The sequence below is a fragment of the Mangifera indica genome, chromosome 5 (assembly GCF_011075055.1).
Source record: "Mangifera indica cultivar Alphonso chromosome 5, CATAS_Mindica_2.1, whole genome shotgun sequence".
NCBI classification, from domain to species: domain Eukaryota; kingdom Viridiplantae; phylum Streptophyta; class Magnoliopsida; order Sapindales; family Anacardiaceae; genus Mangifera; species Mangifera indica.
The window spans coordinates 20599421-20614510 of NC_058141.1; the positions used below are offsets into that span (position 1 = coordinate 20599421).

The following is a 15090-nucleotide window of genomic DNA, read 5'->3' on the forward strand; positions in this document are numbered from 1 at the left end:
TCAACACTTGAATTAGGGGGTTTTATTTTATTTAGTATCATCGATTTAAACCTACTTAAATTGAAAAAGTAATTTTGATTAGACGCGAAAAGAACTCTGCGACTCAGATTGCTTTTTGAAAAATAGAAAAAGAACGTAAAGAAACTTGTTGGGGGTCCATGACACAAAGGAGAGGACTACGTTAAGCTAAATTGTTACCCACGTGGAAAAAATTAAATAATTGATGCTTTTACAGCCATGTCCTTACATTCATTTCTTCCTTACTTTGGTTTGGAGATTCCAATGTAGATGCACCTGTGTATGTTAATTTAAACTGTAGCCATGTATTGATGATGAATAATGTTTCTGTTTTCAGTGTATTTTGTACAGTAAATCTGCATCATTTCTCATAGGCCAAAACACTATATCCCATCCAAAGTATAATAAAATCTCAAAATGTTATCTTCTAACTTTTAAAATTTTAAATACTTATTCATGAGTCAATTTCTATTAAAAATCTTAGTTAGAATTATGGATGAAATTGTTATTTAATAAAAATATTTAAAAAACTAAAAATTTATCTCATTTTCTCTTATAGATATTAAAAACTAACTTTTTCACCCTAGGTTTATTTTTCTTCTCCTCCAACGACATCTTAGCTCCAACCATCAGTTGGCTTTCCACCATCCTTTAGATTGATCAATCTTCTCTCATCGATAGCCGTTTCCATTGGACAAAGAGTTAATATTTGTCTCTTTGACTGGACAAAGATGATTCGTCTTCATCTGATATCAGAAGAATCGTCTCATAGTTGGAGACTCATCGTCCAAACTATTTGTTTGGATGACGATACATTCAGACAATTGTTTGGACAACAATTAAGGGTTGGAATGTGACAACTGGCATTGACAATGATTTAAGATGGAAAGTGGATGTTGTTGATGTCGAAGATGGTTACTAGAGGTAAAAAAAAAAGAGGTGATTTTTTAAACTTGTAAAAGTTGTTGGAAGGGGTGAATTTGAGAGTTTTTAAAACTTGGAAAGAAAATTAATAAATTATATATATTTTAATAATATTATTAAAATGACAATTTTACTCTTAATCATAACTGAAATTTTTAACAGAATTTGAATCATAAGTATTTATTTGGATTTTTAAAAATTAAAAAATAATATTTCGAAATTTCAATATGCCTTGGGTGGAAACGTCTTTTGGCCTTTCTTATATTTTTTTCACTGTTTTGAAGAAATGGTAGGCCATAATGTAAGCTCACTCTATAAACCACCAATTTCACACGGAAATGGGATGGAGGGCCTTCCCATAGTTTATTTGTCAAAATATACAAAAGATATAAAGGGTGTGTGTCCCAAATTAAATGCAAATTACAAAATAATCTCTTTTTCACCCAAGATGATTTTTTTTTTTTTAAATCCATCATCAACATATTGTTTTTCCCTTATTATGTTTTCCATATAACACCAAAAAAATGGATACCCACAACACAAAATTTGATAGAGATTGGGCTGGTTGATGTGTCATCTTCAAGTTGAAAAAAAATGATGGGTCAAACTAACCTGGCTGGCCTTAGCTTCTGCTTCACTTGTCTTTACTTGTGTAATTAAATTTATGAATTTCTTATGCCACCAAACGCACACACGTTACACATATAGTACACATATTGTCAGGCTCAATAATACAAGGCAAAATGACCAATTCAAGTCCTACTAATACTCTTACGGGGACCAATTAAACAACAATTTCTATGAAGCAGCCATTAGAATGTGAAGCATGTGGGTTCTGTTATTAGAGAAGACTACAACTGATGTAACGTACAAACAAATGCATAAATCTAAATCATATTAGATTTGAATTAAATCAAATTTAAATATTAATTGATTTGATCTTAAATTTTTTTAAATTAATCAAAAATATTAGGTATTGAATAAAACAAATAATATTATTAAAAAATAAAATTCAAATTCAAATTTAATTTAAATCAGACCCAACCTTATATGTCATTATTCGTTTTTTGAATAAAGAAAGTCTCCTAATCATCATTAGTTGAAAGTTTAACAAATAAAAGACTGATTGGGGAATTAGGGCACACACAATTTTATTCAATAATATATATCACAATTGGACATACACATGGAGCACATGGTAGTAGGTCCATTATACGCCACGGTTTCCGCCAAAATGGGTCAACTACGCAGCAATTTATTTTCCTTTATATTTTTCTCTCCAACCATTTAAACAATTCCAAACCAGCAATTTTCAGAAATTGATCATCTGCCAACTGTTTGTCTTTGCACTGCAATTTTGTTTTATATGCCGTCGCACTGGGTGTAACTGGAAAGGGTGGATCCCATCCAAATAAGTTGGACTCAAATTTATTAATTAGTTTGAGGTTGATTTGATTGTTTATATCAATATTATCATCGACAATACTTGGATTATACTGCACCAGCCCGATCGAGTTTGAGTTTAAACTGCCACTGGACATTATGGATCTCTGTCGTTGGGCTCTAAATGCTTCGCAACTTGTTCTAATTTCCATTCTCTCTTGTTGAGGAGTTGATAACTTAGATTTCTAATTTGAGTTTGTCTCATTTCATCCCAATAATGGAAACTAAAAGAGAATGAGAAGCCGTTTCATTGTCATGATATATTTCAGTTACAGTAGAAGTCCTGCAATTATAAAGAGTGATATGGCTATGCAGGTTTACGAGTTGTTTTTATGTCACTTACTCGTGGTGTCTTAGTGTATAAATAAACACAAGATTGCCGACTTGAACCAGCATAACATCAGTTGTGATCGCCCGTATAAATGGCAAACCATTAATGTAACAAGCCAAACTCTAGTTCAAATCAAGTTAGTTAGAACTTAGAATCAAACAGGTCATTAGAGATTCTTCTTCAATTTTTCTTGTTTCTTCTCACGTTTTCTTGGGCTCCTCAGCCTCACCTAGTTAAAGGCTACAAAGGTAGAGGGTTATCTTAATTACTTATCTGTCTTATTGCAACTGTGAGTGGCTGGCAAGCGATCTGCGGACGTGGTCCTAGATCTCAACTTTCCATATCTATGGAGTGTTTTGTCTCATTTAGTGCGAATAATAACGAGAACTTTCATACCTCGAGATCCCTCTTGAAAATTACACTGAAAATGACTAAATGATGTGATTATGATGAGTCCTGACTTTAATTTATTTTCATCAGACTAGACATTTCAACGTATTTTTTTGGCTCCAACTCAGTTGAATTGTGCTTCCGTAGAGCTTAGAATTTGACAATTGTATATTCCGGTTCGAGATTAGAGTGAGTGATGGACTGTAATTTGATTTAAGAAATTACAGTTAAATCTTATAATTTATATATTTATTAACTATATTTTATATTTAAAATTATAAAATAATATTAATAAAGTATAAGTGTAAAATTTTAAATTTTAAAAACTAATTTTATGCTATTTTCACGAACCATAACCCAGCAACGAGTTAAAACTTGATTTGAGAGCAACTCCAGTGATTATGAGACAATTTTCTAAATAATTCTTCCTGGAATTATATAAAAGCCAATTTCTAATCAGAATAATTAGTGTCGACCCTACATTTTCTTGCACAAGAGCGGGCTGAACTATCCTAATCTGGAAACTAATCAAAGATTCTCTTTCTATTGTCAACTAATGGCCAAGACAATGGACTTAGGGCTAGATTAGATTTAGGACAAATCTGAAAAGGTCGAATTCAAGATAATTTAAATTTAAAAAAATCAATTCAAGGTCAATTTGATATCAAAAAAATTGGTGTTAAAATTCAATTTGAAAATAATTTTATTTTAAATTATATCCAAATTAATTCAAACTGAAATATTTAAATTGATTCGAACTCTACTTATTTTATGAAAACAAACCCTATTTTTAATTTGAATTTAATTTATTCAATTCAAACTTGAATTTGAATATGATTAGTTCAAATTCCAACCCTAAATGAACCTTCCTTTGGCTTCCCGGAACAGAAAATTTTGCTTGTCCTCACTAATGCGTTGAAAATATTATAAATCTTTGCGATTTCAGGATCTTTAACTCTGTAGTTTGTTTCAGGATTTTGACAACATGATAATTAATCCTGAAGAAATTCTAGTTGAATAGCCTTGTCAACACGACTTATTTGCCCTTCATACAAGCAAGTAAAGCATGGCAAGATTTTGGAAGCTGAATGATCTACACTAGGGTTGGACTTGAGGATTGAATCAGCTAAGTTTGAGTTCAGGAAACAAGTCAATTCGAATCAGATTAAATCTAACATTAAATTATTTTTTAACCTCAATTCATTAATCTCAAATTGGTTCTTATAAATTTGGCCCAGCTTAATCCTATCACTAATCTTTAGTAATCTGCACATCTCTGGTTTTGAAATTAAGCTTGGAATTTTCATCATAAAGACAATAAATAATAATGAAGGTGATTATGACCTGATAACTTATTTTCATGTGCTTTTCAGTTGTCTTATTCCGTATGATCTTCTATATTATGAGTGATGCGAATAATTTATGATGTAACTTACCATCCATTTCTTATTAAAACACAGCACCCACCACAGAATATTTTAAAAGTTTCAGGTTTACACAAATTATAGGTATAGAGAGTCTTAATCAACTTTTCAATAATATCATATGATAATAAACCGTTTTGTGCATGAAATCATGTTATTTCAAATTTCACAATGACAAGAATTAGTAGGCCAGACAATTGATCTCAATTAGAATAGGAGGAGATTGATTAAGTCCGAGGAAGATTCGGAGCTAAGTCTAACTCAAACAAATAAGAGCCAACTCAAACTCGAGTTAGCAATGAGATTACCAAAAAAGTTGCTGGAGAAGGCTTCGAAAAGCAAGCTCCAATATGGCGACACACTTGTATGTAGCATGAAGGAAAATTGGACATATTTCAGTCAGGTCCAAAAATTTGAAACAGAGGGCCACAGCAAAGTAATTTCGTAAGCAACAAAGCTTTATAATTCAAAATATAGCTATTTTTCAAACCTTTGGTCCAAGTACACCAACCTAACATAAGAGACAACATAACAACTGAACTTATGTATTTATCAGAAATAGCACCTATATCACCTACTACTGTAGAATGCGCAATGTAAATAACCTGTTTTAAGAATCAAAACACAAAAATGCAGGGCAGACACAAATGATAAAATATGAAAAACCAACATCACTAAGGCAGATTTTTAAAGCGAAGCCAACATGACAACCTCTGCCACGTCAGTGATCACAAAAGACGATATATCTTGCCTTACTGCTGGGCACACTGAACTCGTGGCATTGATGGCTCATCAGCATCTTCATCATATGCCTCCTGATGATGCTGGTGCTGTTTCCGTTTCATCTCATCTTCAATGTTGACATCATGCAAGGTGGTCTCTTCACAATCATCCACCTCCATATCTGACAATTGCTTGCCTGCTCTTGGGGGTAGTATAGTCTCCACAGTCCGGCACTGATCTGGAGAAAGAAACCCTGACTCTGGAAACTCCACATTGAAATGAATGTAAAGTCTGCCTTTAATGAATGGCCTTTGGTGGTGTGGCATTCCCTCGTCGTTAATTGCTTTGTATTGACCTGGAATAAAAATAAATAATTAGCAAAGAGAAAAGTAGAAATTAAGAAAGGAACAAATAGTACTATAACGATCAAAATGGTTTCCGAATAATACCAGGCTTAATGATCTCGCCAGGATTTGATTTGATAAGTAGCTGCCTGCCATCAAGATGGATCAAAGCAAACTGAAACCCACAGAGAGCCTCAGTGAGACTGAGGGTGTGTTCTACATAAAGATCATCAAACTTACGATTGAACCTGGGATGCTCCTTCTGTTGCAGTACAAGCACTATATCACCTGTAATTGTATCAGGCTGCAAGGAGTGGAATGAAAAATATTAGAAAGCAATTCAGTACAACTCTATGCTCAAAAGCAATTTGGAATTTAATGAATAAAATCAACATCTTGAAATGTCATCGACCACTGAGTCAAGAAAAGAACACTGCCTGGAAAATCTTAAGAAGAATTATGAGAGAAGTAAATAGACAAGAGATACGCAAGACTATTTATCAACATTGTGCATCAGAAAGCAAGATTTAACAAAAGGCTTAATCTAATATTGCAGTTAACTATACTCTCAAAATCAGTATAGTGTTTCATTTCTTCTAACATATCTAGTTTTTAACTCAATAGGGAACTAACTTCCCCATGGCCAACAAGGAATGAGATCACCCTCACCCACCAGCTGAACAGAAAAGCAATCCAGAATCGATCTTGGAGGGTTTGATGAGCATGCTATGCCTAATTCTAAATGTGCGAATTCACTTCTCCAACAAGAGTATACAATTTAACATTTTAATCATAGGTCATCAAAATTTAATTTAAAATCTTACTTACAGCTTCATCAGCTTGCCCCTCAAACACAACTTTTTGGCCATGTTGCATTCCCTTCTCCACATGCACTTCCAGCACCTTCTTTTCCTGAGAAATCTTGTTTCCTTTACAGTGCTGGCATTTATCTCTTTCACTGATGACCTCACCTGCACCAAAGAGCAAAAGTTTAGAGTAACAGACATTATCAAGTGCCAAAAATTATGAAAAATAACTGCAACAAACATGTTACAGTCAAGCACCTGAGCCTCTGCATTCTGGACAGACATGTTGCATCTGTTGAATCATGCCCAGTCCAATCTGTCGTGTTGTTATTTTCATTCCGGTACCTTGGCATCCATAACATTTCCCAGAGGTCCCACTTTTTGAACCTTTCCTGATATATACATTGTATATGAGAAAACAATCAGTCCCGTTGAAGCAGTATGCAGGTTTGTTGTGCAGTATGAAGGCCGTTTAAGTCATTCAAGGGAGTTAAAAAGTCTACATGGCCCATAATATAAATATTCAAAAATCATAATTCCCAATACATTGCCAACAGCCCCATAACTCTAATCCTAAAAAATTACTTCAAGGATTTAATATGAATAAACAATCATGAAACACAAAAACAGGAGAAGCATGCATTATGAAAAAATATACCAGTGTTGCACATCCAACTACTACCATGAAATGGAAAGTCCATATGGTAAACACCACTTAACATGGAACTTGAAAAGGAAACTACTGGAAATTAAATGGCTATAAAGAACAAAGCAATGAATGTGTAATACACATATCTACCTCATGTCAAGAGGAAAGCTCAAGAAAGAACTAAAGTTGTGTAAAGTTATTGCTAGATATTTTGAAAAAAGCTAAATATCAAACAACAATAAACAAAACTCTCCTTTTCTAGTTCAGGTGAACAGCAAAAAAGGTACTTACCCTTTACATCTAGGGCACAGAATATTCCTTGATAGAGAAAGTTTCTTTGTTGCTCCATTATACAATTCCTCCAGAGAACATTTCAGGGTATGCACAACATCTTCACCACGCTTTTGCCTTCTTACTCTTGAGCTACCACCACCTATAATATCAGAATACCCTTAAGAATTTTTTCCAAGAGAAAATATGAATGATATGGAACAAAAATATTCAGCAAGCTTGCTCACCACCAAAGGCTCCTCCACCAAAAAATGATTCAAATATATCAAATGGATTATGCGAAGGCCCAGCTCCTCCCATTCCTTCTTTAAGAGCATCTTCACCATATTGATCATAAATCTCTCTTTTCTCAGGGTCGCTAAGAACCTCATATGCTTGAGCCAGCTCCTTGAACTGTACCAGAATACAGCAGATAATAATAATTAAAAACACTGGTACAAGTCCTTGCCTACCCACTTAAGTATTTTAATTTTATTCGCATAAGAACTTCTACTCATTAAAGATATCGAGGATAACATTTTATTACCAAACAAATTATAGCAAACATTCTTATCTATATCTGCCGGCTATACACTTTAAGTAGAAGAAAGAATACTCATACCGAACCACACAGCAATACGGCATCACAAAAGATGATAACCCATAGAATAACATGCAAGGAACAACATAGGGATTGCACTGTCTCACCTTCTCAGGATCTCCACCCTTGTCAGGATGGTTCTTTATAGCAGCTTTTCTATACGCCTTCTTCAACTCATCTTGACTTGCACTTTTTGAGACACCAAGAACCTCATAATATTTAGTGTTATCACTTTTCCTTGGAACACGGCCAAACATGATTGAATCACCTCAGTAATACTGCATATTAAATAAAAGCAAAAGTTAGCAAACTGAACAAAATAATCCACAGAGGCTGATATAATTGTGTGCTCCTTGCTTCAATAAGTTAAAAAAGAAAATTGATCCACAAGTATACATCTTATTAACTTTCTGCATATAAGGAGTTGGCGAAACAACAAACTAGCTATTTTAGGGCTACAATAGAGCCAAGCCAAATAGTGTTGGGTCAAGCTCAACTTGATTGGGTATATGTCTAGCTCAAGCTTGGGACTTGGAGAATTAAGCTTGGCTTGAAGAATTACAATTAAACCCAGTAACTTATATATATTCATCGTCTATCCTCCATATTCAAATTGTAGGAGTAATATTATAGTGGGGTATGTGCAAGATTTAAACTTTTAGGGGTTTATTGATATTGTACGTAGAACAGTAAGCCAAGTAACAGCAAGCTCAGCTCAGCTCGTTTGCAGACTAAGCTATTTCCTAAATATTCTCTTTCTTTCATGAATCTGCAAAAATTTAAATTAGAACTCCTAAATCCCCGAGTCTACCAAACCCTAACCTAAAATCACAATTTTTATCCACAATATCAAACAAATTCACTAAATACAAGCAAAGTGACACAATTATCGTAATCATTCCTTACTTAAAAAGACCAAACAAAACCCTAATTTCAATATCTAACAAGATAAAATATACATAAAGAAATATTAACACTTCGCATACATTTAACGCATAAAATCCCAATCATTCTCAGCGGTAAGAAACAAAGAAAGAAAGCAAAAGGAAAGATCCATACATAACAGATCAAAAAATGTAGATAGAAAATGTAAAACACTGAGTTGACACAGCAGAGATTCTTGAAACACAGAGATAATACTCACGACTAAACAAGGTTCGAGAGAGAGAAGAGGAAGTACTTGGAGGGCTCCAAGTAAAAAAGCTTAAGAGAGAAAGTATGAATGAGATCGTCTCTCAACCCTCTTCTCTCGATCCTCTTCAGAAAACGCAGACAAATTTTACTTCCCCTTCGACGTATATCAAAAGTATTACATTTGCCAGAGAAATGTTTCCTACTTCCACTACAACTCAATTGCCACGTGGAGTTAAAATAGGCAAAAGTACATTGTTTGTGGTTTGGAATTAGTAATTCCTTCGTCAGAAAGGAAGAGATTAAAGTGACGGGACTTCATCTTAGAAAGATCAGGGCTGAGGTCATAAGCAGATATTGTGTCCGTCCGATGTAAATACTAACGGTGGATAATACCATTTCTTTATATCAATTTTGTAAGATAACATATCCTTGAATTTTGGGACAGGATCTAATCGGTATGGCTAAAAGAAAAATTAAATAAAACTAATCTGCTTATCATCCACGACATGAATGATTTTTAATTAAAAATTAAATAATATTTAATTATATAATAATTTTATTTTTATATCTAATTTAATATATATTATAAGTATATTTAACATTGTTCAAAAAATTAATAACGAATTTTCAACCTGATTCAACTTTATGATAAAAATATGTCTATAGTATTGATATTAATCAAGTCGATACAACAAATTATTTCCTGAAAAAGACTCGATTTTTGCTCTGTGTTTGTACCTAGACCCATCGTCGGGATCGATGGAAGCAGCCCTTAGTGTGAGTGGCCCAATTGGGTATGTGGCTTACTGAGTTCTTCTTCATCATCTTTCTCCATCCAAGCTTTTAAAGCTTCTTCGTTCATATCCGTGAAAGTATAAACCAAAATATAAACCTGCAGCCGAACCATATCGTTTTATGATGTCAAGAAACCATCTGTATATTTCACTCGTAAGGTCTTTCACTGAGTCCACAAGATCTTTTCCATGAACTGGCATGCATGCACCCTGGAATTTTAATGGGTTCACGGAGGTCACTTTACTCGCGTGAAACAATCTTATCCAGCCTTGGTGCACTAAACCCAAGTGAAAGAGGCATTGCACTCCTTGGAAAGAAAAGGTAGCGTCAAAGATTGAATTCCTTTGCAACATCATCTACATCAGTGATGGTCAAAAACAAGAGCAACTAAACGAGTGGTTAAGATTAATGACTTCAACTCATCTCGTGAAGAAGGCAGAAAGCGAATCATTGCCAGTGCTATGAGGCTTAGCAGAAAATGGGCACAAGAACACAAATAACTCTCAGAGGAAGAAGTGAGACTGGAAGAGGAATTCACAGCTCAAGTGGGTTATTATTCAAAGCTCGAGTACATGGGCATTTATACACAGAAAGATGATTCCAGACTCAAATTGAAATGAAATCTTGAGGCTTTAGCTCTTCTAAATTTTCAACCGAAATGCGATAGGAATCCGCCAGCTGACCCATGGCTAAGAACTTGAGCCTGTGATGCTCAAGAGGATATAACGTCTAGACCTCTTCATCTGCTTTTTCAAAAATTCGTTTGGCAAGAGATCAAAGCATAGGCAGATTCATCATTTGAGCTTTTTACAACCCATAAAAATTTCTGCTTTCTCATCTCCAAACCATAAGCCGGTTCATTAAGTTGAGCACGAGACACGGTTTCCTTACAGATTTTACAGTGTCATTATGGTGGACAAGATGAAATCCATTCACCGTTTGGTTCAACTCGTTTAAAACATCATACGGTTTAAACGAGTTGACCAGACACAATTCACGCAAATTCTTGTTATGACAAATGGCAGGATCTGATTGGAAATATAAGGAGTTACATGTAAGATTCAGTCACACAAGAACGCATGATTTTCAGAAAAAACACTTCGAAACCGTTGCACCCGCGCAAAACATTGTAATCTTTAAATTTCTGGTTATGTCATTTCTGATAGGACATAAAGTCATAAACACAATTCACCCGCTTCAACTGATAATAGTCCAATGACAAGCGTAAGATTTTTGTAATGACAAATGGCAGGATATGATTGGACAATATAAGCTGTTACATGCAACATCCAGTTACACAAGAACACCATATAATTTTCAGAAAAACACTTTGCACCGACGCAAAACATTGTAATGGTTAAGTTTTTGGTTAAGCCATTTCTGAAACGACATAATGATTGAAATCTCCTTAGTATATATACGCCTCAACTTCATGAAATACACAGTTGACACAGAAGTTAACTTCATCGTACACAGTACAAAATCCACAGACCTCAATTGGCTCGTTTTTCTCTCAGCATCATGGACGCTGCATCTAGCAAAACTAGCTTTTCCACTCCGACGTCGCCCGTTGCAGAGGGAACCAACGAAACTCCTGAACTCAGTAAGGCTCCATCGCCCAAACTAAACCCTTATGCTAAAGAGTGGAATCCTTCCATTGAAAGAGCTAGTCTTCCTACTCCCACATCGCCCGTTGCAGAGGGAACAAGCCAAACTGCTGAAGTCAGTAAGGCTCCATCGACCAAGTTAAACCCTTCTGCTAAAGAGTGGAATTTTTCCATTGAAAGGGCTCCCGAGGAAGATAGATGTCTGTTCCTTACGTTTTCCAATGGATATCCCCTCACTGAGAACCAGATCATCAGATTTTTCAACAAGTATAACTTGTTATCATGTTCAGTTGATTTGCAATTCTGCATTTGCATGCATGTGTATTCTAGTAATATTATATTGTGTGTGTTTGTGATGATCAGCAAATTTGGGCCGTGCGTGGAAAGGGTGTACGTGCACTGGCCGGTTCCGAGATATACGAACTCGCCGCCGTTGTTTGGGAAGGTGGTATTCAAAATGTCTTATATACCCATTGGCATTTTGAATGGACATAAGCAGACAAAGTTCATGGTCGACGGCAAGCCTCTTTGGTGCAAGAAATTTGAGGCCGAGAAGAAGCAAGAGAATCAGCATGGCTCTGACAATTAACTTTACCTGTTTTATTTTTATTTTTATTTTCCTTCGAAGTTGTTCCAATTATAAGAATAAATAAAGTTTGGTTTCGTTGTTTTCTATATTATTCTAGTTTTTTCGCATTCTTGCATGGATGAGGTATGCCATATTTTTCATGCATGCCACTACGCCAAATGATTTTGATTAAATGAAATATGGATTTCATAGTCAACTTTTAGTTAGACAATTTAACGAATAATTATGAACTCTATTTATTTTTTTAATAACAGGGCGATCAAACCAATACAGACTATTACCCAAAAAAAAAAAAAAATGAATTTCATAATTAATCGTCAAATTGATGAAATTGTTTTGGAAAGTTAATAATTAGTAAGACTCGATTCTCGAACCGAGATTATTAGGGAATTTTGTACTAAAATACTAAAAAAAAAAGAAATAGATAAAGATATAATAAAAATTATTAAATATAATTTTAATAATTTTGACCTTTGTTTTGTCATAAGTTTCATCCTTTAATTTGTAAAAACTTAAACATTTATTATATTAATAAAAATTTATCAATTTTAATTTCAATTTTATTTAAATTTGTTTAAAAATTTAAAATTTAATTTATCTAAGGTTTTCAATTTCGCTGATGAATTTGTGATCGATGATAGTTGATCTCTCTCCTTCCTGATATCGTCTTTCCCTCCGATGTTTAATATTAGACTGAAGATGTCTGGATTCAATGAAATCTAAATAAAATTCAGATGAAAAGTCAAAACTCTTCGTTTAGATCCTTGTTGTCCATACCAAATCGGTTTCATTTGGATAATGATAATGACTATCTAGACGAAGCTAACTTTGTTTGGACAACAAAGATCTAGATGAAGAGTTTCTACTCTTTGTTTGGATTTTATCTGAATTTTGTTGAATTCATATATCGTCAGTCTAATATTGAGTACCAGAAGGAGAGAGATAGACCATCATTGACTGGGAATTTACCAACGAAATTAGACTCTAGGTAGGGAAAAAATTACTTTTTAAAATTTAATTTTTGAATAATTATTAATATTTTAAATTAAGGGGATAAAATGAAGTCTTTTGGCCTATAAAGATCAAGACGTAAGATTTCAAATTCTAATAATATTCAAATTGTCGTGTTTTAAACTTTTAAGCGTTACAAACCAAACTTTGGGCGAAAAGAAGTAATTTACTATTTTCTAAATTGTTATCGCATTAATTATTATTTTAATTGAATTCTGAGTTTTTTTTTTTTTTTCTAAATTTTTATGAAACAAAGATATAATAAAATTAATGCTACATTTATTACGTTACTTGATAATATGAGATTTCCAGAATCTGACGGTATTAATTAATCACACACTTCATGGTTATATTTTTTATTGAATCTGACTACATACTTAACGTTTAATCGGAATCTGAAACCCAAATTTTTTTTCTGAAGAACAAATGGCTTCACCGCAATACAACAAGGAATCGCAGAACGATCAGCAGGAAAGAGACTCCCATCAATTTCACCAAAACGTCGTCGTAATGCGTCACGGAGACCGTGTGGACAACTTCGAGCCGTTGTGGACGACGACAGCAGCTAGACCTTGGGACCCGCACCTAGTAGAGGAAGGTCGGGTTAGGGCATTCTGTACGGGTCGGAGGATCCGAATCGGCCTAGGGTTCCCGATTCACCGTGTCTTCGTCTCACCTTTTCTCCGTTGCATCCAGACGGCGCGCGAGGTTGTGTATGCTCTATGCGCCGTTGATGATGATCCCTATAGCTTGTGCTCCAAAGATGTGGCTTCCATCGATCCCTCCAAGCTAAAGGTCACAGATTACATTGATTATAGAGATCGACTGATATGTGTATTTTGATAGCTTTCTTGTGGTAAAATGGCTGTTCTCATCTGGTGGGCACTCTATAAGTTCTTTTATTTTGTATTTGCAGGTTTCTATTGAGTATGGACTGTGCGAGATGTTGAACAGGGAAGCCATCAGAGCTGATTCAGCTCCTAAAGATGGGAACTTTGCTTTCAGTATCTCTGAGCTTCAAGCTTTGTTCCCAGATGGAACGGTTGATACTTCTGTGACAAGAGTGTATGAAGAGGTAAACATATTACTGTCATTCAGTTTATTTCAAAATTAGGAATTTCTTAGCATTTTGTTTGTGGGTGTATGCAAGCACACAGCTATCATTTCACCTTACGTTTGTTCTTTGCTTGAGAAAATTCTAGTTGCCAAAATGGGAAGAGACGGTGGATGGTGCAAGGGATAGGTATGCTCAAATTATCAAGGCGCTGGCAGATAAATATCCTTGTGAAAACTTGCTGCTAGTCACACATGGTAAGTTTTATTTCTATTTACTCTATTCTTGAGTCTACTTGCATTCATTTTTAAGAGTTAAAAGTTACTTTCCATATGATTTTTGTACTATTGATACAAGTAACAAGGGTTAGTCTCTCTAGCACTTGAAATGACCAATTTGAACAGAAAGCAAGAGGCCCTCAATCTGTGTTGTTGCGTTCATATACTCCTGGAAAAACTACTCAGTTTGTCAGGATATGGTAGTTTTGTCCTTATGATCATCAAACATTCTTTTAAGGTGTGAGCTGAATTCTTGCAAATGCAGGGGAGGCAGTTGGGATTGCAGTCTCGGCCTTCGCAAAGGACAAAACTGTCTATGAAGTTGACTACTGTGCATATGTGGAACTAAAAAGACCAGTTGAGAGCAAAAATGATTCATTTACTACTGGAGATTTCGAGGTTCATACAGATCACGGTAAAACCGGAGTAAGTTATGCTGTGGAGAATCTCTTCTGTTAGCTTTATTGTCATTACAAGTTGAGTGGACTTCTGGTTTTACTTGATTGAAAAATCCATTTTCGCTTTGATAGCTACTGTGGAAAAGGAGTAATATTGACGGAGAAAAATCTTATTTCTTTGATGTTATATTGTTGATGGACATATCATTGCTATTTATCAAGGAGGGGAACATGTCTTAGCATTTGGTTTACTGTCAAGCCTGGAAGTTTAACTTGAATGAATATTGAAGATCATATACCC

At 34.6% G+C, this 15090-nt stretch overlaps 2 protein-coding genes across 5 annotated transcripts; one reads left to right on the forward strand and one right to left on the reverse strand.

The window, feature by feature from the left end:
* Positions 1 to 4970: 4970 nt before the first annotated feature.
* Positions 4971 to 9434, reverse strand: LOC123217553 (chaperone protein dnaJ A6-like). 2 transcript variants are annotated; one of them, XM_044638634.1, is made up of 8 exons: positions 9068 to 9434; positions 8031 to 8201; positions 7571 to 7736; positions 7344 to 7485; positions 6662 to 6795; positions 6426 to 6568; positions 5703 to 5901; positions 4971 to 5608 (listed from the first exon to the last, which is right to left on the reverse strand). In XM_044638634.1, exons 2-8 carry the CDS (start codon positions 8178 to 8180, stop codon positions 5283 to 5285), a joined length of 1260 nt encoding a protein of 419 aa, XP_044494569.1. In that variant the 5' UTR covers positions 8181 to 8201; positions 9068 to 9434; the 3' UTR covers positions 4971 to 5282. The 2 variants fall into 2 exon arrangements, with proteins under 2 accessions (XP_044494569.1, XP_044494570.1); XM_044638635.1 differs by having other exon boundaries at positions 9104 to 9244.
* Positions 9435 to 13201: 3767 nt separating this feature from the next.
* LOC123215523 lies at positions 13202 to 15040 on the forward strand. Of its 3 annotated transcripts, none has more exons than XM_044635665.1 (5): positions 13202 to 13220; positions 13481 to 13854; positions 13976 to 14134; positions 14262 to 14370; positions 14657 to 15040. In XM_044635665.1, the coding sequence occupies exons 2-5, from the start codon at positions 13486 to 13488 to the stop codon at positions 14848 to 14850; spliced, it is 831 nt and encodes a 276-aa protein (XP_044491600.1). In that variant the 5' UTR covers positions 13202 to 13220; positions 13481 to 13485; the 3' UTR covers positions 14851 to 15040. The 3 variants fall into 3 exon arrangements, with proteins under 3 accessions (XP_044491600.1, XP_044491598.1, XP_044491599.1); XM_044635663.1 differs by lacking the exon at positions 13202 to 13220 and adding an exon at positions 13299 to 13380; XM_044635664.1 differs by lacking the exon at positions 13202 to 13220 and having other exon boundaries at positions 13401 to 13854.
* Positions 15041 to 15090: the final 50 nt, after the last annotated feature.

What these genes read in the sequence shown, in the direction of transcription:
- LOC123217553 (XM_044638634.1), bottom strand. Translation starts at nt 8,180, where the DNA reads ATGTTTGGCCGTGTTCCAAGGAAAAGTGATAACACTAAATATTATGAG. An exon ending in AGGGTGGAGATCCTGAGAAG is followed by an intron (nt 7,737 to 8,030) that starts GTGAGACAGTGC and finishes ATTCTGGTACAG; the next exon opens with TTCAAGGAGCTGGCTCAAGC. An exon ending in TGGCGAGATCATTAAGCCTG is followed by an intron (nt 5,609 to 5,702) that starts GTATTATTCGGA and finishes TTTTTATTCCAG; the next exon opens with GTCAATACAAAGCAATTAAC.
- LOC123215523 (XM_044635663.1), top strand. Translation starts at nt 13,305, where the DNA reads ATGAAACAAAGATATAATAAAATTAATGCTACATTTATTACGTTACTT. An exon ending in GAGATTTCCAGAATCTGACG is followed by an intron (nt 13,381 to 13,480) that starts GTATTAATTAAT and finishes TTTTTTCTGAAG; the next exon opens with AACAAATGGCTTCACCGCAA. An exon ending in TGACAAGAGTGTATGAAGAG is followed by an intron (nt 14,135 to 14,261) that starts GTAAACATATTA and finishes AGAAAATTCTAG; the next exon opens with TTGCCAAAATGGGAAGAGAC.